Below are 19,269 nucleotides of genomic sequence, written 5' to 3'. Positions count from 1 at the left end.
TTTCTTGGTATGTATTAGGCTACTTTCACACTAGCGTTAATATTTTCCGGTATTGAGATCCAGCAGAGGGTCTCAATACTGGGGGTTAGAAAATGTAACAGAATGGAATGCTCCAAAATGCATTCCGTTCTCATACCAGAGAGCAAACCGCAGCATGCTGCAGTTTTCTTTTTGTCATATGATGCAAAGTAAGACTGATCAGTCATGACCCACAATGCAAGTCAATGGGGACGGATCTGTTTTCTCTGACACAATAGAAAACTGATCCGCCCTCCATTGACTTTCAATGGTGTTCATGACGAATCCGTCTTGGGTATGTTAAAGATAATACAACCGGATCCGTTCATAACAGATGCAGATGGTTGTATAATCAGTAACTGAAGCGTTTTTGCTGAACCCCGTCGGATGGCAAAAACGCTGGAGTAGCTGTGAAAGTAGCCTTATAAATGCATTTTGTTGCTAATGACAGGAACAAGCATCTTGGGTGTGTCAGTGTGAGGAAGGCATAGTCCAGAAGCTGGAACAAGATTTCAAGTTAACTCTTCAGCAACAGAGTTCTTTGGACCAGTGGGCGAGTTGGTTGGATAATGTTGTTACCCAAGTCCTGAAGCCACATGAAGGGAGCCCCAGTTTCCCAAAAGCTGCCAGGCAGTTCCTTCTGAAGTGGTCATTCTACAGGTCAGTTCACCTACAGATTTAGCATTTTTAATATTGTGGTTATCGCCTGCATTCCCTTATTATCTAGACCTTCTTTTATATTTTTATTTTTTTTATTACTGCATTTTACTCATGTTGAGTTAAAATAATTTTTAATTGTTCTTTATTAAATCTTTTGAACCAATGTCTTTGTGCAGCCTTGAGTTTATCTAGTAGCAGGATCTGAATTTTCACTCTGTTTGTTCAAGCAGCACAGCTGACTGACTCCTTATCTCTCACCTCCTAAACACTTATTATAGCTCAATTCTTATATTACTGATAAGAATGTGGCTTAAATAAGTTTTGTAATTTAGAGAAGGTTTATTAGATGACCTGCACAAAGCGAAAGTACAATTCACACAGCTAGACAAATGGTTAAACCTTTGTGACACAACGGCTCAATATTTTTAATAAAGACCAATTGAAAAAAAATATTTTCAGCCAAGGAGTTAAATGTAATGATAATAAAAATAACAAATTGCACCCGAAGGTGTACCTAGCCTTTTAATATATTGTTGATATAACACACTTCTCAGTCTTCAATTTCTGTTTTCTTCACAGCTCAATGGTAATTCGGGACCTCACCTTGCGCAGTGCTGCCAGTTTTGGGTCCTTTCATCTAATCAGATTACTTTATGATGAATACATGTTCTACTTGGTGGAACACAGAGTTGCTCAAGCAACGGGAGAGACGCCCATTGCAGTCATGGGAGAGGTGAGTTATAAATCCTGTCGTACAGTATTGCACTTATTGTCATAGCCATTTTAAGCAAAGAATTCCTATTTGATTATGTTTGGAATAAAAATATTCTATGAAGGCTTGCTATGTGCATAGTGAGGTCCTCCAAAAAATTACATATGCAAATTAGTACACCTTATGCCTCGCCATAAAACCTTCCATTTTGCAGTCTAAAAATGACCAAGTAGTAAACATTGTGCAACTTGCATATATTCAGTCTATACAGGAATTCCGGCAGTTTGTCTATTAAAGGGGTTGTCAAGAAACATGTTCTAAATTTTTTTTTTTTTTAAACCAGCCCTTGGATTTATATGTAATTTTATGTTAATAAAAAATAATTTTTAGCCAGTGAGCTATTTCATATATCTGTATAGCACCACCTGCTATTAGTTTTTTTCCTTATTTTTTGTCCATCTCACTGAGCTGGACAACTGCCATCAGTCATGTGTTCTGTTGGAAGCTGGGGCAGTTACAGGGAGAGAGCTGCAGAAGAAAGGACACATCCCCTGAGCTGCCAGGCTGAAGATCTAGCAGAGCGATTAGAACAGCGAATGAGGAGATCTCTGGACTCATGTGTGGTACAGCGCACATGATCAAGTTATCAATATGGCAGTTACTCAGATGTCCAGCTCTCTATGGTGCGCATGTGCCAGTCCTAGTAATGCCAGTGAGAAAGTCCTAGTTGCTTAGCAACCTTTTCTGCACAGATACTGTGCTCTACCTCGTTCCGGTTACTTGGCAACTTCCTGAACACTTTGTTATATGTATCACAACTTAGATTTAGAATCTGAGGGGTGGGGATAGAGAAGCCCAATTGTAGAGTGCACTGGTTTGCATATGTAATTGGTGTGATGTCACTGTGTGTTAGTAATTGCCCAGGGATGCCCAAACTTTTGCATCCCACTGTATATGTTACTGTGGACAATTAAGCAAGTTGACGTGAAATAATCTGCAAAAGGCATTAAGTTAAAGATTGCACATTCCCTTTTATATTTTAACCAAAATATTTTTATTTTTACATTTTAAATTTCAAAATATCAAAATAAGGTAAAGCGCCTGAAGGAAAACTTTGGGCACTCACTTTGGCAAGTATCACATGCTTTTTGTAGCCAACCAAGAGTCTTCAAATTCTTGTTTGAGTGGGTTTTCATCCATTCTTCCTTGCAAAAGTCTTCCAGATCTGTGAGATTCCTGGTCCAACTTGCATGCACTGCTCTTTTGAGGTCTATCCAGATTTTCAATAATGTTCAAAACAGGGGACTGTGAGAGCCATGTTAAAACCTTCTGCTTGTGCCTTTTTAGGTAGTCTGTTGTGGATTTTGAGGTGTGATTAGGATCATTATCCGTTTGTAGAAGCCATTCTCTTTTCAACTTCATATTTTTTTTTTTATTTTTTTTTTACAGTTGGTTTTATATTTGCTGGAATTCCATTGGATCCATTCTTCTCTCTACCCATAAAATGTTCCCTGTTTCATTGACTGCAACACAATCCCAAAGCATGATTTATCCACCTCCATGCTTATTGGTTGGAGAGGCATTGTTTTTATGAAGTTATGCCTTTTTAGATTTTTTTTCAAACATACCTTTGCTCTTTGCGTCAATGTTTTATTTTATTTTTTATTTTTTTTAACCTTGGTCCACAGGACTTCTTTCCAAAATGCATGAGGCTTGTTTAAATATTCTTTTGCAAACTTCTGACACTAAATCTCGTGAGGATGCAGGAAAGGTTTTTTTTCTGATGACTTCCATGAAGGCCATATTTGTGCAGGTGTTGCTGAACAGTAGAATAATGTAAAACAACTCCAGAGTTTACTAAATCTTCCTAAAGGTCTTGTGCAGTCAAGTGAGGGTTCTGATCTGCCTTTCTAGCAATCCTACTAGTACTTGTCTGAAATTTTTCTTAGTCTTCCAGATCTTCTCTTGCCCTCCACTGTTGGTGTTGAGTGCTATTTCTTAATTACATTACATTTCAAAATGAAAAAATGACAACTCTTTGCTATCTTCTTATAGCTGCCCCTTGCTTTGTGGGCCTCAACCATTTTCAGAGTGTTAGGCAGCTGCTTAGAAAAACCCATGGCTGCTGTTTTTTAGGGACAAGATTACAGGAGTATTTTTAAAATTTTGAAATTTGCATCACTTGGCCTTTCCTAATGATTGTGAACAAGCATTATTTCTACCGAGCTATTTAAAAATGTGTGAATTTAGAAAATGAAAATACTTAAATATTACTTTATTATAAATATATTCCGATGTAACTTTTATTAGTTATAATGGTTTGTTTTGTCTAGGAAACACGTCAGAAAACACTTATATTCACAATACCTGAGTATAGTAATAAGGTCTCAAAGACCTAGGCATAGTATGCTAAAATGTAACTTTTACTTATTACGATTAAAATTGGAAAAAAAAAGTGCTCAAATAGTGCGGTGAATTAAAGCTATAATATCAAAGCCATCAAAAAATACTTGGGAGAAGACAATTGCCGGTGTATATAATTGGAATAATCTTACCGGATCCTAAGATGCATATACTGATATATGTCTGCCCAGTGTTCATCCTTTTGATGTCAAGACGGTAAGCAATGGTATCAGCAGGGCCTGTATCACTGTGGTAAATCGCATATGAATCCTACAATTGGTTGGGATAGGGGCTATAAGTCCCTACCTAACAGTGATACAGAGCAGCCGTCTCGATGGTAGTGACCCAGTCAGGAACTTGTCCCTATTAGGGGCCTATTCCCTACACGTGTCCCGACATGCCATGTTTCATCCCTTACAGGGAATCATGACAGTCCACTAAAAAAGGAAAAACAAGAAAATAAACTATTTTGCCTAAGAAAGACTTACATTAGATCAACTAAATAGTGGTCTACTAACCACTTCTGGACTGGAGTCAAAGCTGTGGAGATGTCAGGCTCCTTAAGCAAAATTCAAGGACAAACAACTGTGTCCAGATGAGTGCCCAGACACAGCTCCTCCCCTCCTCAGAGTGCGCTGGAGCGCACGTGGAACGCACTCCAATTGTGCGCACATTGTTGAGAACAGGAAGGAGCAGTCATGTGACACTGGGGCAGCCGGATGTAATCCCAGACAGACTTGATGATGTTGAGATCAGGACTCTGGGGGGCCGCATCATCATTTCACGCCTTGTTTACAATGAAGATGGGTCTTAATGACATTGGCTGCATGTTTGGGGCTGTTATCCTGAAGAAAAAATTTGGAGCTAATCAGATCCCTCCCTGAATGGTATTATGCTTCTCTTTGAAATCTGAACATGTTCAGCAGTACCATCAGCTCAGAACTGGCAGAAACCAGTAGGACCCATGTATAGCTAGCTATGTTCGGTGAAGTCTGGCCAAGTGGTCTTCATGGAGAAACTGTGGCCAAAAAGTCATAGCTTTTGAAGTAAAAACTAGGCCAAGCGACTCAAGTATGCACGAAAACGTAGGAACTGTGGTGCAGAAAAATGTCAGCAGGTACTCTTAACTAAGATTTGAAATATTTGGCTGTAACAGAATGCAGTTTATTCGCAAAGTAATGAGTGTCTGCAGGCGGAAAATTTATTCTGCAGCAGGACATGTGACTTTCTCGAACATAGCCAATGACATTTAGAACTATATTCAGCATAAAGAAAAACACTTCTGTTTTTTAAAGCATTCTTAATTTTCAGCATTTATGTCCACACCTGCCTAAAAGTTTGGATGGTACTGTGTATATACGTGTGCGTGCTATGTATCTATCGTACACACGTCCTGTGGATGTTCTCATTCATCCAGGTCATGGTATATCCGTAGTAATAATAACAGCAACTGGACGTATTCTTTTTCTGGAAGACGTTTTGCTTGTCATCCTACTGGCTTTCTCAGTTAAGCTTGTTAGCTATCATCTCGCAGTGTACTACTGCCGCAGATTTGCCTGATGAGCAAGCAAGCGCTCGATCATCGGGCAGTCCAAATCTTTTGACATGTTAAAAATTGTTGTTTGCAGGCAGCAGATTGTGGTGTCGTATAAAGATCTGCTGCCAGCAAACCACTATACAGCATGGAGACGAGGGGGGGCATAGCAATTTGCTTCTCTCCATGCTGCGGAGGAGAGTGCTGCATGTAAGGGCAGTGGTCTTTTTCTGGAAGACGTTTTGCTTGTCATCCTACTGGCTTTCTCAGTTAAGCTTGTTAGCTATCATCTCGCAGTGTACTACTGCCGCAGATTTGCCTGATGAGCAAGCAAGCGCTCGATCATCGGGCAGTCCAAATCTTTTGACATGTTAAAAATTGTTGTTTGCAGGCAGCAGATTGTGGTGTCGTATAAAGATCTGCTGCCAGCAAACCACTATACAGCATGGAGACGAGGGGGGGCATAGCAATTTGCTTCTCTCCATGCTGCGGAGGAGAGTGCTGCATGTAAGGGCAGTGGTCTCCTCTGCTAGCGAGCAGGTGATTGCCGGGAAGGAACGTTTCCCTTCCAACAATTTGTCTGCCACATCAGGCTTTGTAATACAGCCTTTAGAATAGCTTATACAAGAATGCTCCTGCTTTAAATGCTGGTCTCGCTTGCTTCACGCATGGAGATAAAGTGTTTGCATTACCGAAGCTCTAACACCTCTCCTGAAAAAGTATAATCAGACTTATAGCTTCAGTCATTCACTAATCACCAGTATTTAAAGACAGAGGACTACCGGAACATCATCTTCAAGAAAAATAAATGCGTCTAGTTGCTCTGACTTATTTCTACTGAGATATATAAGAGAGAAAGATGGATATTTTTCTTTATATATCAATCACTGTTGGAAGTTGCTTGAGAGAGTTGTTCATTATTTGAAACGTTGCATGTATGTGATTAATGGAGCGCTGTATTATATCCTGCAGCTAGTGTAAACTGGGAATTGAAGGCTGAAATCATATGACTTTTGGCCAAACTCTACAACTATGCTTGGTTATGAACAATGAGTGATATACAAATTAGGGATCGACCGATTATCGGAGTTGCCGATTATTTATGATTTTCAGTTATCGGTATCTGCATCTAACATTGCCGATAATGCATCCAGCGCGCTATCACAGAACATGAGCACCCTGCTGTCAGCACGCCATGTTCCCCCAGCAGCACAGGGGAGGAGTCACAGCTGCCAATGAGGAGAGGTGGCAGGAGGAGGGGTGGGCGTACGGCGCCACCAATGAAAGTTAACATCTAATACAAATACAGGAGGCGGCGCCCAGCCTTATGAGGCCACCCTTGAGGGGTTAACTGCTGCTGATCGCAGCTCCCTGGCACAGTGCGCCCCCCCCAGTATTAAAAACATTGGCACATTGCCCCCATCCCCCAGTATCAAAATCATTGGTGGCGCAGTATGCCCCCCCCCCCCCCCCAGTAATTAAAATCATTGGTAGCAGTGGCCACAGGGTGCCCTCCGCTCCACTTGATTAGTGGCAGTGGCAGCTTCTGATTGGCGCCCCAGCAGTGTAATCCCGGGGCTCCGATCGGATACCATGGCATCCAGGACGCTACTGAAGCCCTTGCTGCCATGGTAATCTCTCTGCTGCTGTGTGCACTATGCACAGGGCAGCAGGGAGAGTGTGAAGTCCTATTCACTCCGATAGAGATCTATCAGTGGGAATAGGACAAGGGATTAAAATATCCCAGGTTCTAGCCCCTAAGGGGGGGGAAATACACTGAACAAAAATATAAAGGCAACACTTTCGTTTTTGCTCCCATTTTGCATAAACTAAACTCAAAGATCTGAAACATTTTCTACATACACAATACCCATTCCTCTCAAATATTATTCACGAATCTGTGTTAGTGAGCACTTCTCCTTTGCCGAGATAATCCACCCCACCTCCCAAGTGTGGCATATCAAGGTGCTGATTAGACAGTATGAATATTACACGGGTGTTCCTTAGACTTCCCACAATAAAAGTCCACTCTGAAATGTGCAGTTTGATTACACAGCACAATGCCACAGATATTGCAACGTTTGAGGGAGCGTGCAATTGGCATGCTGACTGCAGGAATGTTCATTTCTCTACCGTAAGCCATCTCCAAAGCGTTTCAGAGAATTTGGCAGTACATCCAACCGGCCTCACAACCGCAGACCACGTGTAACCACACCAGCCCAGGACCTCCACATCCAGCATGTTCACTTCCATGATCGTCCGAGACCAGCCACCCGGACAGCTGCAGCAACAATCTGTTTGCATAACCAAAGAATTTCTGCACAAACTGTCAGAAACCGCCTCGGGAAGCTCATCTGCATGCTAGTCGTCCTCATCAGGGTCTGCATCTGACTGCAGTTCGTCATCGTAACCAACTTGAGTGGACAAATGCTCACATTCGATGGTGTCTGGCATGTTAGAGAGGCGTTCTGTTCACGGATGAGTCCCGGTTTTCACTGCTCAGGGCAGATGGCAGACAGCGTGGGTGAGCGGTTTGCTGATGTCAATGTTTTGGATAGAGTGGCCCATGGTGGCAGTGGGGTTATGGTATAGGCAGGCATATGTTATGGACAACGAACACAGGTGCATTTTATTGATGGCATTTTAAATGCACAGAGATACCATGACTAGATCCTGAGGCCCGTTGTTGTGCCATTCATCCATGACCATCACCTCATGTTGCAGCATGATAATGCAGGGCCCCATATTGCAAGGATCTGTACACAATTCATGGAAGCAGAAAACATCCAGTTCTTGCATGGCCAGCATACTCACCAGACATGTTACCCATTGAGCATGTTTAGGATGCTCTGGATCTGCTTTCTACGACAGCGTGTTCCAGTTCCTGCCAATATTCTGCAACTTCACACAGCTATTGAAGAGGAGTGAACCAACATTCCACAGGCCACAATCAACAACCTGATCAACTCTTTGCGACAGATGTGTTGCACTGCGTGAGGCAAATGGTGGCCGCACCAGATACTGTTTTTATGACCCCCCCCAGTAAGGCAAAATTGTGCACATCTCAGAGTGGTCTTTTATTGTGGGCAGTCTAAGGCACACCTGTGCAATATTCATGCTATCTAATCAGCACCTTGATATGCCACACATGTGAGGTGGGATGGATTATCTCTGCAAAGGAGAAGTGCTCACTTGCGCACTAGACAGATTTAGAGAGATTAATGAACAATATTTGAGTAATGGGTCTTTTGTGTATGTAGAAAATGTTTCAGATCTTTGAGTTCAGCTCATGCAAAACCGAAAGTGTTGCGTTTATTTTTGGTCAGTGTAGTTACAAAAAAAAAAAGTAAAAAATTAAATTTAAAAAAAGCCAAAATATTTTGTATAAATTGCTCCCTTTTCCAATGTATGTGTGTGTATATGTGTGTGTATGTATGTGTGTGTATATATATATATATATATATATATATATATATATATATATATATATATATATATATATATACTCTCACTCTCTCTCTCTCTCTCTCTCTCACACTCACTCTCACTCTCACTCTCACTCTCTCTCTCACTCACACTCTCTCTCTCTCTCTCTCTCTCTCTCTCTCTCTATATATATATATATATATATATATATATATATATATATATATATATATATATATATATATATATATATATATATATTAAACATCACATATTGCCATGTCTGAAAAGTCCAAACTAGATTTTAAAAAAAAATGGGGTGAATGTCGTAACAGAATTTTTTTTATTTTCAAAAATGAAAATGCACAGAATGAGTATAAGCTATCGGCCTGAAAATTCACAGCTTATCAATATCGGTCGATCTCTAATACAAATGTATGCCGACTGAATTACACATTAGGGTAACACTGGAGATATGTCTTTACCTTTTTAAGTGGTGCATCTTTTATTAAAATATGCTCTTATTTTTATTTCCCCCATCAGTTCAGTGAATTGTCTTCTGTGTTAATTGATAAAGGTGAGTAGTGTTCATAGTTTGACTTTGGTTCATTTTGATTAATGATATATCTTTGCAAATGCTATACTTATTTTTTAATTTTTTTTACGTTGAATTAAAACATTTTTAAACTTTTTTTCATGCTGTACTTCATCTATACAGTGCTGTGAAAAAGTATAAAAAATATTTGCCGCCTTTATTGTATTTGCACATTTGTCACACTTAAAAGGTTTTAAAATGTCAGACAAAGAACCTGAGTAAATACAAAAATGCAGTTTAAATTATTTATTTTATTAAAGAGGACCTTTCACCAGAATTAAACTTCTAAAGTAACTATACAGGCATGTAGAGCGGCGCCCAGGGACCCCCCTGCACTTACTGTTATACCTAGGCGTCGCTCCGTTCTCCCGTAATTGCCTCCGGTATCTTTACAGTTAGGCTCCACCCAGGGGAACCTGCCGGCGCCTCCTTCTCCCATGCTGCAGCGCTGGCCAATCACAGCGCTCAGCTCATAGCCTGAGAGGCTTTTTTCTCTCTCAGACTATGAGCTACAGCATGGGAGAATGAGCCGACGGCAGGTTCCCCTGCGTGGAGCCTAACTCTGAAGATACCGGAGGCAATTACGGGAGAACGGAGCGGCACCCAGGTATAACAGTAAGTGCAGGGGGGTCCCTGGGCGCCGCTCTACATGCCTGTATAGTTACTTTAGAAGTTTAATTCTCGTGAAAGGTCCTCTTTAAGGAAAAATGCTATCCAAACCAACCTGGCCCTATGTGAAAAAAATATTGCCCCCCCCCTAACGTAATTAGAACCTGTCTGACAACATGAAGTAAGCTAAAACGGGGATGCCCAACCTGCAGCCCTCCAGCTGTTTTAAAACTACAACTCCCAGCATGCCCAGCCAGCCTAAAGTCTACAGCAGGGCATGGTGGGAGTTGTAGTTTTTCAATAGCTGGAGGGCTACAGGTTGAGCATCCCTGGGCTAAAAGATCTCAAAAAGCAACTTATCATGCCCCGATCTGAAGAATTTTAGATGAGAAAGAAAGTCATTGACATCCGTCAGTCTGGAAAAGGTTATAAAACCATTTCTAAGGCATTGGTACTCGAGCGAACCACAGTGAGAGCGGTTATCTATAAACGGAGTAATTTTGGTAGACCGGCCAGGTTTTCTCTAAGAGTGCATCAATGACTCATCCAAGAGGTCACAAAAGAACCCAGAACAAAATCTAAAGCACTGCAGGCCTCGCTTGCCTCAGTTAAGGTCAGTGTTCATGATTCAACAATAAGAAAGAGGCTGGGCAAAAATGGTATACATAGGAGAGTTCTAAGTCAAAAACCACTGCTGCCCAAAAAGAGCACACAGGTCCATCTCTCATTTGCCAAAAAATGATAATCCCCAATCCTTGTGGGAAAATATTCTGTGGACGGACGAGACAAAAGTGGAACTTTTTGGAAGGTGTGCATCCTTTTGCATCTGGTGTAAAACTAACGCAGCACCAGTTTGTGACCTTAAGGGATCATGCGCACGGGAACACACAGCATCATAGATTACAATGATATTGTGCACGTCGGACTGCCTGCGGCACTATTGTCCTGCACTCAGTATCATTGATACGTGATACTGAGTGCACAGCATAATTGTAAATCTATGATGCTGTGTGCTCCTGTGCACAAGATCAATGCCACTTGGGGACATATGGCCCGATCACGGACCGTATGTCTCGGAGGGTATACGGTAGTGTGCAAGGGCCCAAAGCTCAAGTGTACTTGGTTTCTGTACAAGACAATGACCTGAAGCACACCAGCAAGTCCACATCTGAATGGCTGGAAAAAAAATGTATATAAAAGGTTTTGGAGTGGCCTAGTCCGGACTATGACCTGCTCGAAAACTCTCCCGTGTTGCTGAATTAAAACAATTCTGCAAAGAATGGGCCAAAATTCCTGCACAGAGATGTGAAAGACTCATTGCCAGTTATCGCAAACGCTTGACTGGTTGGGCCACCCTTGGCAGCAACAACTGCAGTTATTAGTTTTAGGGGGTAATTACTTTTTCACATAGGGAGAGGTTTGTTTGCATAGCTTTCCCCCCCCCTTCCCCCTTTAATAAATGAAATTATCAATTTAAAACCTGTATTTTTATATTTACTCAGGTTCTTTGTCTAATATTCAAGTTTGTTTGATAATCTGAAACATTTAACTGACAAATGTGCAAAAACAAAAGAAATCTGTTAGGGGGTCAAATACTTTTTCACAGCACTAATATATAGGTGCTTTCGTTGGACAACATTTTAGCTTGCGACAGGATAGATCATCTGTTCACACTGTGCTTCTAGTGTACATCAGAGGTATGTGTCCGGAAATAGTCCTGACAAAAGCCACTAACGTGCCACAATATAGCATACTATGACCATAGTATGCTATACATGGTAAACGCAGAGGACTAAGCACTCTGACCATAGCTTGTCATCTGAAATCCTACAGTTCATTGCTCCTATGAAGGAGGGTGACTAAGCGGGTAGATGGACAACTTGTTTAATCCTTAGGCTTATTGCACACGACCGTGCCGCTTTTTCAGTGTTTTGCGGTCCATTTTATCACGGATCCATTCAGTTTTTTTTGTTTCCTTTGTGTTTCAGGTTCTGTTCAGTTTTTCAGTTTCCATTTTTCCGTATGGCATATACAGTAATTACATAGAGAAAATTGGGCTTGGCTTAACCTTTTCAATAGATGGGTCTGCAAAAACTGAACAGATATGGATGCATTTCCGTACGTGTGCCTTTTTTTTTTTTTTTTTTTTTTTTTTGCGGACCCATTGACTTGAATGGAGCCACGGAACGTGATTTGCCGGCAATAATAGGACATGTTCTATCTTTCAATGGAAATACAGAAACGGAATGTATGCGGTGTACATTCTGTGTTTTTTTGCGGACCCATTAAAATGAATGGTTCCGTATATAGAACGGGGAAAAAAGATTGTGTGCATGGGTCCTTATTTGTATGTGGTTGAATCTTGGAAATTTCAGGGTACTTTTTAGTCCTGAGAAGGGCGATCTGTTGAGCATCCACAAAAAACGGACATGACATTCCATGTTAAATAGATGCAATATGGACAAGAATACTGCAAGTGTTAAATGAATCATTGACTTGCACTGTCCATTGTGCACACGGATAGGATAAAAAACCCTTTGAATCGTGTGTAAACTGTTGTCATGGTTGTTTGTACATGTTTTGAATCTGTGACCATAATAGACAGATTATATACCATTCTATTCCATTCATACAGATGACCTCAGCGATCTTGGAAGTGATACAGATGGAGACCTTCGTGCCTCTGGTGAGCCCCCAGTCAAGAGGGAGCGTGTGGATATGAACCACTCCATGCAGGAAATGTAGAAAAGAAAAGTCAGCGATGCCTTATTGCTTCTTATAATGGGATTTCCTCATTTCTGAGGCAACCTGCCTTCATGAAAGTAGTGCCTGCTTAACACACACACTGTGTTTTCCTATTAAGGACCACTTCCACCATTTTCCTGGCATTTGCTGTTCATTTAAAACATTAAGTATGGCATGGAAAATGTGACATCACTGACAATCGCACTGCAGCCATATGTGCCCTGAATCCTACTCATCTTCTTTATTGTGCAGATTTTCTTTTACGCTAAAGTACCTAGGTTGGAGGTATGTCAAAAGATGTTTTAAGGTTATTTTTGAGATATGTTAAAATAAAGAAACCTAGATATTGGGGATTATAGTTGGAGCCTTGTCGAAAGCCTTGGCACACTGTTAGGTACCTATTCTACACCACAGCTCTGTTACCTCACTGTGTATGTATCCCTGACTTGGGCTGAATGTATTTGCCAAATCAGATTGTGCTTTAGACTTAACAAGAGTTGGAGTATGTGTAGAGTGTGTCCATGACTGGAGAAAGTACTGCTGGGAAAAGTGGTGGTTGTATAAAAGGTTCCTGATAAAATGGCTTGATCTGGACACTCCCACATGGGAGTCTTATGGAGTAAAGCTGGCCATACATGTGAGATAATGATCGGCAACGTACAAACGATCCCACCACCTAAACTGGCCCACCAGGGAGTCCCTTTATTTTTATTTTTTTATTATAAAAAAAAAAAAAAAACTGACTCCCTGGCGCTTGAACACAATGGCAAGTGATCGACTGAATTCAGCCAATCATGCCATGAACATGCAGTTTCCATCGACTAACGGACAAAGTTTTCCAGCATGGGGGATTGCATTTTTGGACACCTTAAGAGTGTACATGGATTGTCTTACATTTGTTCATGCCTTTCGTAACAGAAAAATATAGCATTGAAACTTTTTTTTTTTTTTTTTATATGAACTCTTGTGGTGGTTGAGTATATTTTTTTGAATCAGACCCTGCACATTTTTGCCAGTTGGTCTATTAAGAATTTAATGTCCAGTGGAACCCCCATAATTGTTCTGTCCGGAGTTTGAATACCAAAGCATCCTGCAGGCAAACCACAAGGATTTGCCTTTATTTGTGACATACGATTATGCTCTGAAATTGGGCAGACCCTTTTTGTCTTGGCTCTTGTGCCTTCAGAATCCAGTTGAGGAATTCTGGATTATTTTTATTTTTTTCCCCTGGTCTCTCTAAAGCTTTAGATGAGGACTGTTCTCAAGACTCCCTTAACTACTTAGTATCTGTAACGCGATAGATTTGATCTTGGCCTGTACTCAGTGGCTATGCTTTCTGGTACCAACATAAAGTAGCTATTGATGCTCAAGAACCAAGAGTTTAGCAATTCAGTGCCTTAGTATTTGATTCTGCCTGACTAACCTCCTTTTTTTACCTTTTTAGCGTTCATTGCTGGGATACTTTTTATTTTATTTTATTCATTTGTATCTACAGACTGCTGGTTTGTTTGAGCCCCAACTTAAGACTAATTTCACACTCGCGTTTTGTGAGGATCCATCATGGACTGATCCATTCAGATAATAGAACTGTCTGCATCCGTTCAGAACGGACCTGTTTTTTATTATCTTTACTGTAGCCAATACGGATCAGTCTTGAACACCATTGAAAGTCAATGGAGGACGGATCAGTTTTCTATTGTGTCAGTGAAAACAGATCTGTGTGTTACAAACTTACATTGTGTACCAGGACGGATCTGTTTGGCTCAGTTTCATCAGACGGACACCAAAACGCTGCAAGCAGTGTTTTGGTCTCAGTCTCCAAAGCGGAATGGAGACTTAACTGATGCATTCTTAATGGATCCTTTTCCATTTAGAATGCAAACTGATCCATTTTGAACAGCTTGTGAGAGCCCTGACCGACTCTCACAAACTGAAAGCCAAAACGCCAGTGTGAAAGTAGACTGACTTACTATACAATTGATAAATATGTGAACGTATCAAGTGACCACTTTGAATAAAGGATATACCATGTGTTAGAGATGGAGGTCACTTGTCTATCTATATATTGTTTTTCTTTAAAAGTGTTTTCCAGGACCCAGTGGGTCCAAAAAACTGCATTGATTACATGTAATACACCTGTAAGAGAGTTTGTACATTCTGACGTCGCGTGGCTCGGCCTCCCAGGAACCCAATCGCATGACGCTCCTCTTCTGAAATGTTATCTTCTGCCAAAATTATGTCAGTTACCAGGTTTCCAGACTGGGCTATGAATGGAATGGAATTTCCACAGTGGATGACTTTCCCTCTCAATGTCCATTTTCAAATATGGTGGATTCAGGAGTGGGCACATATCCCAGGGACAGGTATAGTACTGGCCTATCCATAGTTCTGGCCAGAAACCTGGTAAAGGATAAGACATCGGCAGAAAACGGGTTTTCAGATGAGTGTTCTGTTATTGGATTCCAAGAGGCCGATCCATGAATCTTCAGAGCCTTAACGAGACACTGTCAGGCCTTCTGAGCATAATTAGATCTTTATATGCCCTCTTAGGTCTTGTAATAAGTTTCCAATTCATATAAGTATTATCCCTGTGTGCATTGTATAACATTTAAAAAATAATCTTTATAATCACCTGTCAATCAACTGTCCTTTATGCCCAAGGGCTGTTCTTTGCGCCGCATTTGTGCCCAGCCGCGCCCAAACTGCCGGATTCTTAGACACGCCCATCTCATCAGTATTTACTTCGCTGGCCGGTGTTTTCCCGTCCCTGACATTAGGAGATCATGCACAATACGAAGTTACGGTCATCTGCATCAATAGGGGATGATGTGATCCCGGCGAACGAGGGTGCCGGGCGCATGCGCACAAACTCCGAATGTCGGGGGACAGGAAAATACCGCCCAGCGAAGTGAATGCTGAGGAGATGGGCGTGTCTAAGGATCTGGCAGTTGGGGCGCGGCTGGGCACAAATGCAGTGCAAAAAAGAACGTCCCTTGGGCATAAAGGACAGGTGATTATAAATATTATTTTTCACGTTTTACAATGCGCACAGGGATAATACTTATATGAATTGGAAACGTATTACAAGACCTAGGAGGGCATATAAAGATCTAATTATGCTCAGAAGGCCTGACGGTGTCCCTTTACGTATATTACATACTTTGTTCTACAAGGGTGTTATGTTTTAATTAAAGTGGATCCCAGAAAACATCTTGAATTTTGAGTAATTACAGTGTAAATGGGTTATCATATCATCAGTATGTTAGTGTATGTGGGCAGTGGGTATGTGGGTTAGTGTATGTATGTTTTAGATGTATCTATCTTTTTCACTCACTGTATTTGAAATATATGGTTATTTAAAGAAATGCTTTATCTCCATTCTTAACTGAAAAAAAATGTTTAGTGCTTGGGCTTGGATAGAAGTATCATTTTGATCTTGAAGACATGTCACTGCATATTAGGAAACCAAACTATGAAACCTGTTGGTGACCGATGACATGGTTGTCAAAACAGGACTAGTGAACTTTTGTGCCCTGAATGTGAACATGTGGCCTTGTACCCCTCCCTGGGACTGTGTAGTTGCCTTTTTTTGTTAGCCTTTTTAAGTCTGAGAATTTCAGAAACAATTTCAAGAAACTTAACAATTGTATATTTTATTAAATAAGTTTTTTGTTGAATATAATATTTTAGTAGTAATGATTTAAAGGGATTATATAACTACCTTTATAGTGGTCTCTCTGTGCAATATAAAGTAGTGACAAACGCTGATTTCATCATTCTTTCTGTTCTGATTGTGGGATTAGCCGGCAGCTCATGAATTCTGCATTCATGCATGATATTAAAATAACTTTAGCGCTGTATCTAATAAAAGTAGGTTTTGCTAATACTACACTCCACACATAACAGAGCACTAAAATGTGCACAGAAAGGTCAGCATTATGGTGGTACCATTCCCTTTTTAACTAGTTTTATCAAATGGATGTCTTGCAAAATGCCAAATGTTGGCCTTTCAAGATAATCTGGCTAGTTAAATCGCTTTCCGTAAATAGACAGGGAAGGTGTAATAAGATGCGTTTATATAACATAGTGTAATCTGCAAGTTTTTTCACCTGTAGATTCTATTTCAACTTTGTAATATTTTCATACGTAAGACAATATTATTTAGTAGGTCTTTATTAATGTAATGGTTCAGTATGCTGTAATGTTGCATTAGGTTTTTCTGTATTGTAAAAAAAAAAAAAAATTTCTTAACCTTAATTTGGTCAACCACCCCATTTTGCTGTTTTCCATTTATGTACTGTACTGACATTTTAATTTCATTTCTTTGATATGATCCATTGTCACCATTTATTGGAATAGAAGTACACAATGGAAAGTTGTTACACTTTAGTCATATCCCAGGCTTAAGAAAAGATTCTTGTAACTTACACGTGTATGTGTTATGTGGGAATTTACAACTCCTATTTTTTTTTTTTTTTTAATGGCACATTGAAGTTGTAGTATTCTCACATCCAAAAGGACACTAATGTATATTAAACAGAATAAGGGTTGTAATCACACATAATTTTAATGCCCACTGTCAAACAAAGCTCTTTGTTTTGGTCTTTGTTAAAAGTATAAAACTATTGTGACAGTTAATTTTTTTTGTAAATTGAATATTTTGATTATATTGGATTGAATGTGTCAATTTGTTGCTCAGTGTGTTTCTTTCCGTTTTATTATGATTACTTTTTTTTTTTGTCTGTAATATCAGCTGTCATTAAAGTGTAACTGCCATTTTTACTACCAATAATGAAATTCCTAACATATGTGATGCTGAAGGGAAGGTATTATTGAAGCTTTTTTTCCCTTACATGAACTAGCAGGACCAATCAGAATGCAGTTAACAGAGCAACACACACTCTCTGCCAAACACCATTTTGAGTCAAGTCTTCCCCTGGCACGTTTGCTGGCTGCTACTGGCACTTACTGTAATGCCGTAGCCATGTTGGTTACTGGCATTACAGTGATTGGCTGGCCGGGATGCGTCATCGGGTGCTATATAGCACCTGATGACACATGGTTCAGCTCAGTCTTAGGAACAGCTGCAGCAGAAGGAACAGGAATTGTTGTTTGTTTATTTTTCCAGGCAGGGTTTACTGTTGAAAGGTGTTGGAGACCCAACAGTCCTTTTTAAGGACTATTATTTTATCTGGCTGCAAAATATATCTATCTATCTATCTCTCCTTCCTGTGTGCAATTATTTTCCCGCTGTTGAGTCACACAACCGCTGCTACATCTGTTGTTACATTTGCGCATCCTAAGGCTGAGTTCACACGGGTGAGATTTCTGCGCAGGTGCAATGCAGGAGGTGAACGCATTGCACCCGCACTTAATCCAGACCCATTCATTTCTATGGGGCTGTGCACATGAGCTGTGACAGGAAAAGGACCTGGGGTGACTTCACTCTGGTCATCAAATGATCAGTCATCATGGACCATGTGATGACCGCAGTGATGTCACCACAGGTCCTTTTCCTGTACACAGCAAAGACAGAAGAGATGCCGGCTGCATGAGCAAGTGGATTAAGTTGAGTTAAATCATTCATTTTTTTTTTTTTTTTTTTTTTTTTTTTTTTACCCCCTCCAGCGCTATTGTGCTATGCATTCTGTATTAAGAATTTAAGAATGCTATTATTTTCCCTTATAACCATGTTATAACAGGGCTCCAAAAGGAGACCAAAATGGTCGCCAATGCGACTTAGAATTTACAAATGGCGACAAGACCCTCCGCGGCAGCTCTGCAGTAGAACAGCGACGGGCACAGGAGCCAATAGTTCTCTGCCCCGCCACCGCCGCCGATGTTCTTCTCAGTCTGTGAGTCACAGCACACAACAGCAGAGACGCTGGCAGCAGGGAGGGGAGGGGCTGGGAGGAGTGTAATCTGATCCTAGAGTGGAAGCTGCTTCTGCCAGCCCCTCCCCTCCCTGCCCACCAACCAATCAGAGCTGAGGCAAGGCAAGGCGAGCACTAGCAGCTCTGAGTCACTGACAAGTACAGGGAGAAAGAATCGGATGAGTCACAGGTGAAAAGAACTAAAGATCTGACTTAGTGACTCATTTGATTCTTTCTTAGACTCCCTGTACAGTGTGCCCCCCCCCCCAACACCCCAGTATAAGAAACATTAGTGGCACAGTGTGCCCCCAACCCCTCCCCGTATAAGAAACATTGGTGGCACAGTGGGAAGTGCCAATGAGGGTTAAAAAATAATTTTAAAAAATTAACTCTCCTCCAGTTGATCGCGTAGCTGCCGGTCTCCTGTTCTTTCTTCAGGACCTGTGGTGATGTCACTGAGCTCATCACATGGTCCATTACCATGGTGATGAATCATGTGATGAGCACAGTGATGTCACCACAGGTCCTTTGACAGGTCCTGAAGAAAGAACAGGAGACGATCAATTGGAGGAGGGGAGTTAATTATTTTTATTTTTTAACCCTCATTGGCACTGCCCACTGCGCCAATGTTTATTATATTGAGGGGGGCACACTGCGCCACCAATTAGTATACTGGGGTGTTGGGGGGGGGGCG

General features: G+C 40.9%; 1 protein-coding gene across 4 annotated transcripts in view; it reads left to right on the top strand.

Moving 5' to 3' along the window:
• The window catches only part of RFX2 (regulatory factor X2), a 70,428-nt gene extending 55,175 nt beyond the window's left edge, over nucleotides 1–15,253 (top strand). For all 4 annotated transcript variants that reach the window (XM_044305997.1, XM_044305988.1, XM_044305973.1 and 1 more), the window contains 4 exons: nucleotides 470–678; nucleotides 1,258–1,411; nucleotides 9,297–9,330; nucleotides 12,593–15,253. In XM_044305997.1, coding sequence (XP_044161932.1) covers nucleotides 470–678; nucleotides 1,258–1,411; nucleotides 9,297–9,330; nucleotides 12,593–12,702 — 507 coding nt within the window. In that variant the 3' untranslated portion in view covers nucleotides 12,703–15,253. The remainder of the gene's footprint in view (nucleotides 1–469; nucleotides 679–1,257; nucleotides 1,412–9,296; nucleotides 9,331–12,592) is intronic.
• The last annotated feature ends 4,016 nt before the right edge of the window (nucleotides 15,254–19,269 follow it).

The sequence above is a fragment of the Bufo gargarizans genome, chromosome 1 (assembly GCF_014858855.1).
Source record: "Bufo gargarizans isolate SCDJY-AF-19 chromosome 1, ASM1485885v1, whole genome shotgun sequence".
NCBI classification, from domain to species: Eukaryota; Metazoa; Chordata; class Amphibia; order Anura; family Bufonidae; genus Bufo; species Bufo gargarizans.
Note: the sequence above shows the minus strand (reverse complement) of the source record. Positions and strands in the feature narration are given on the sequence as shown.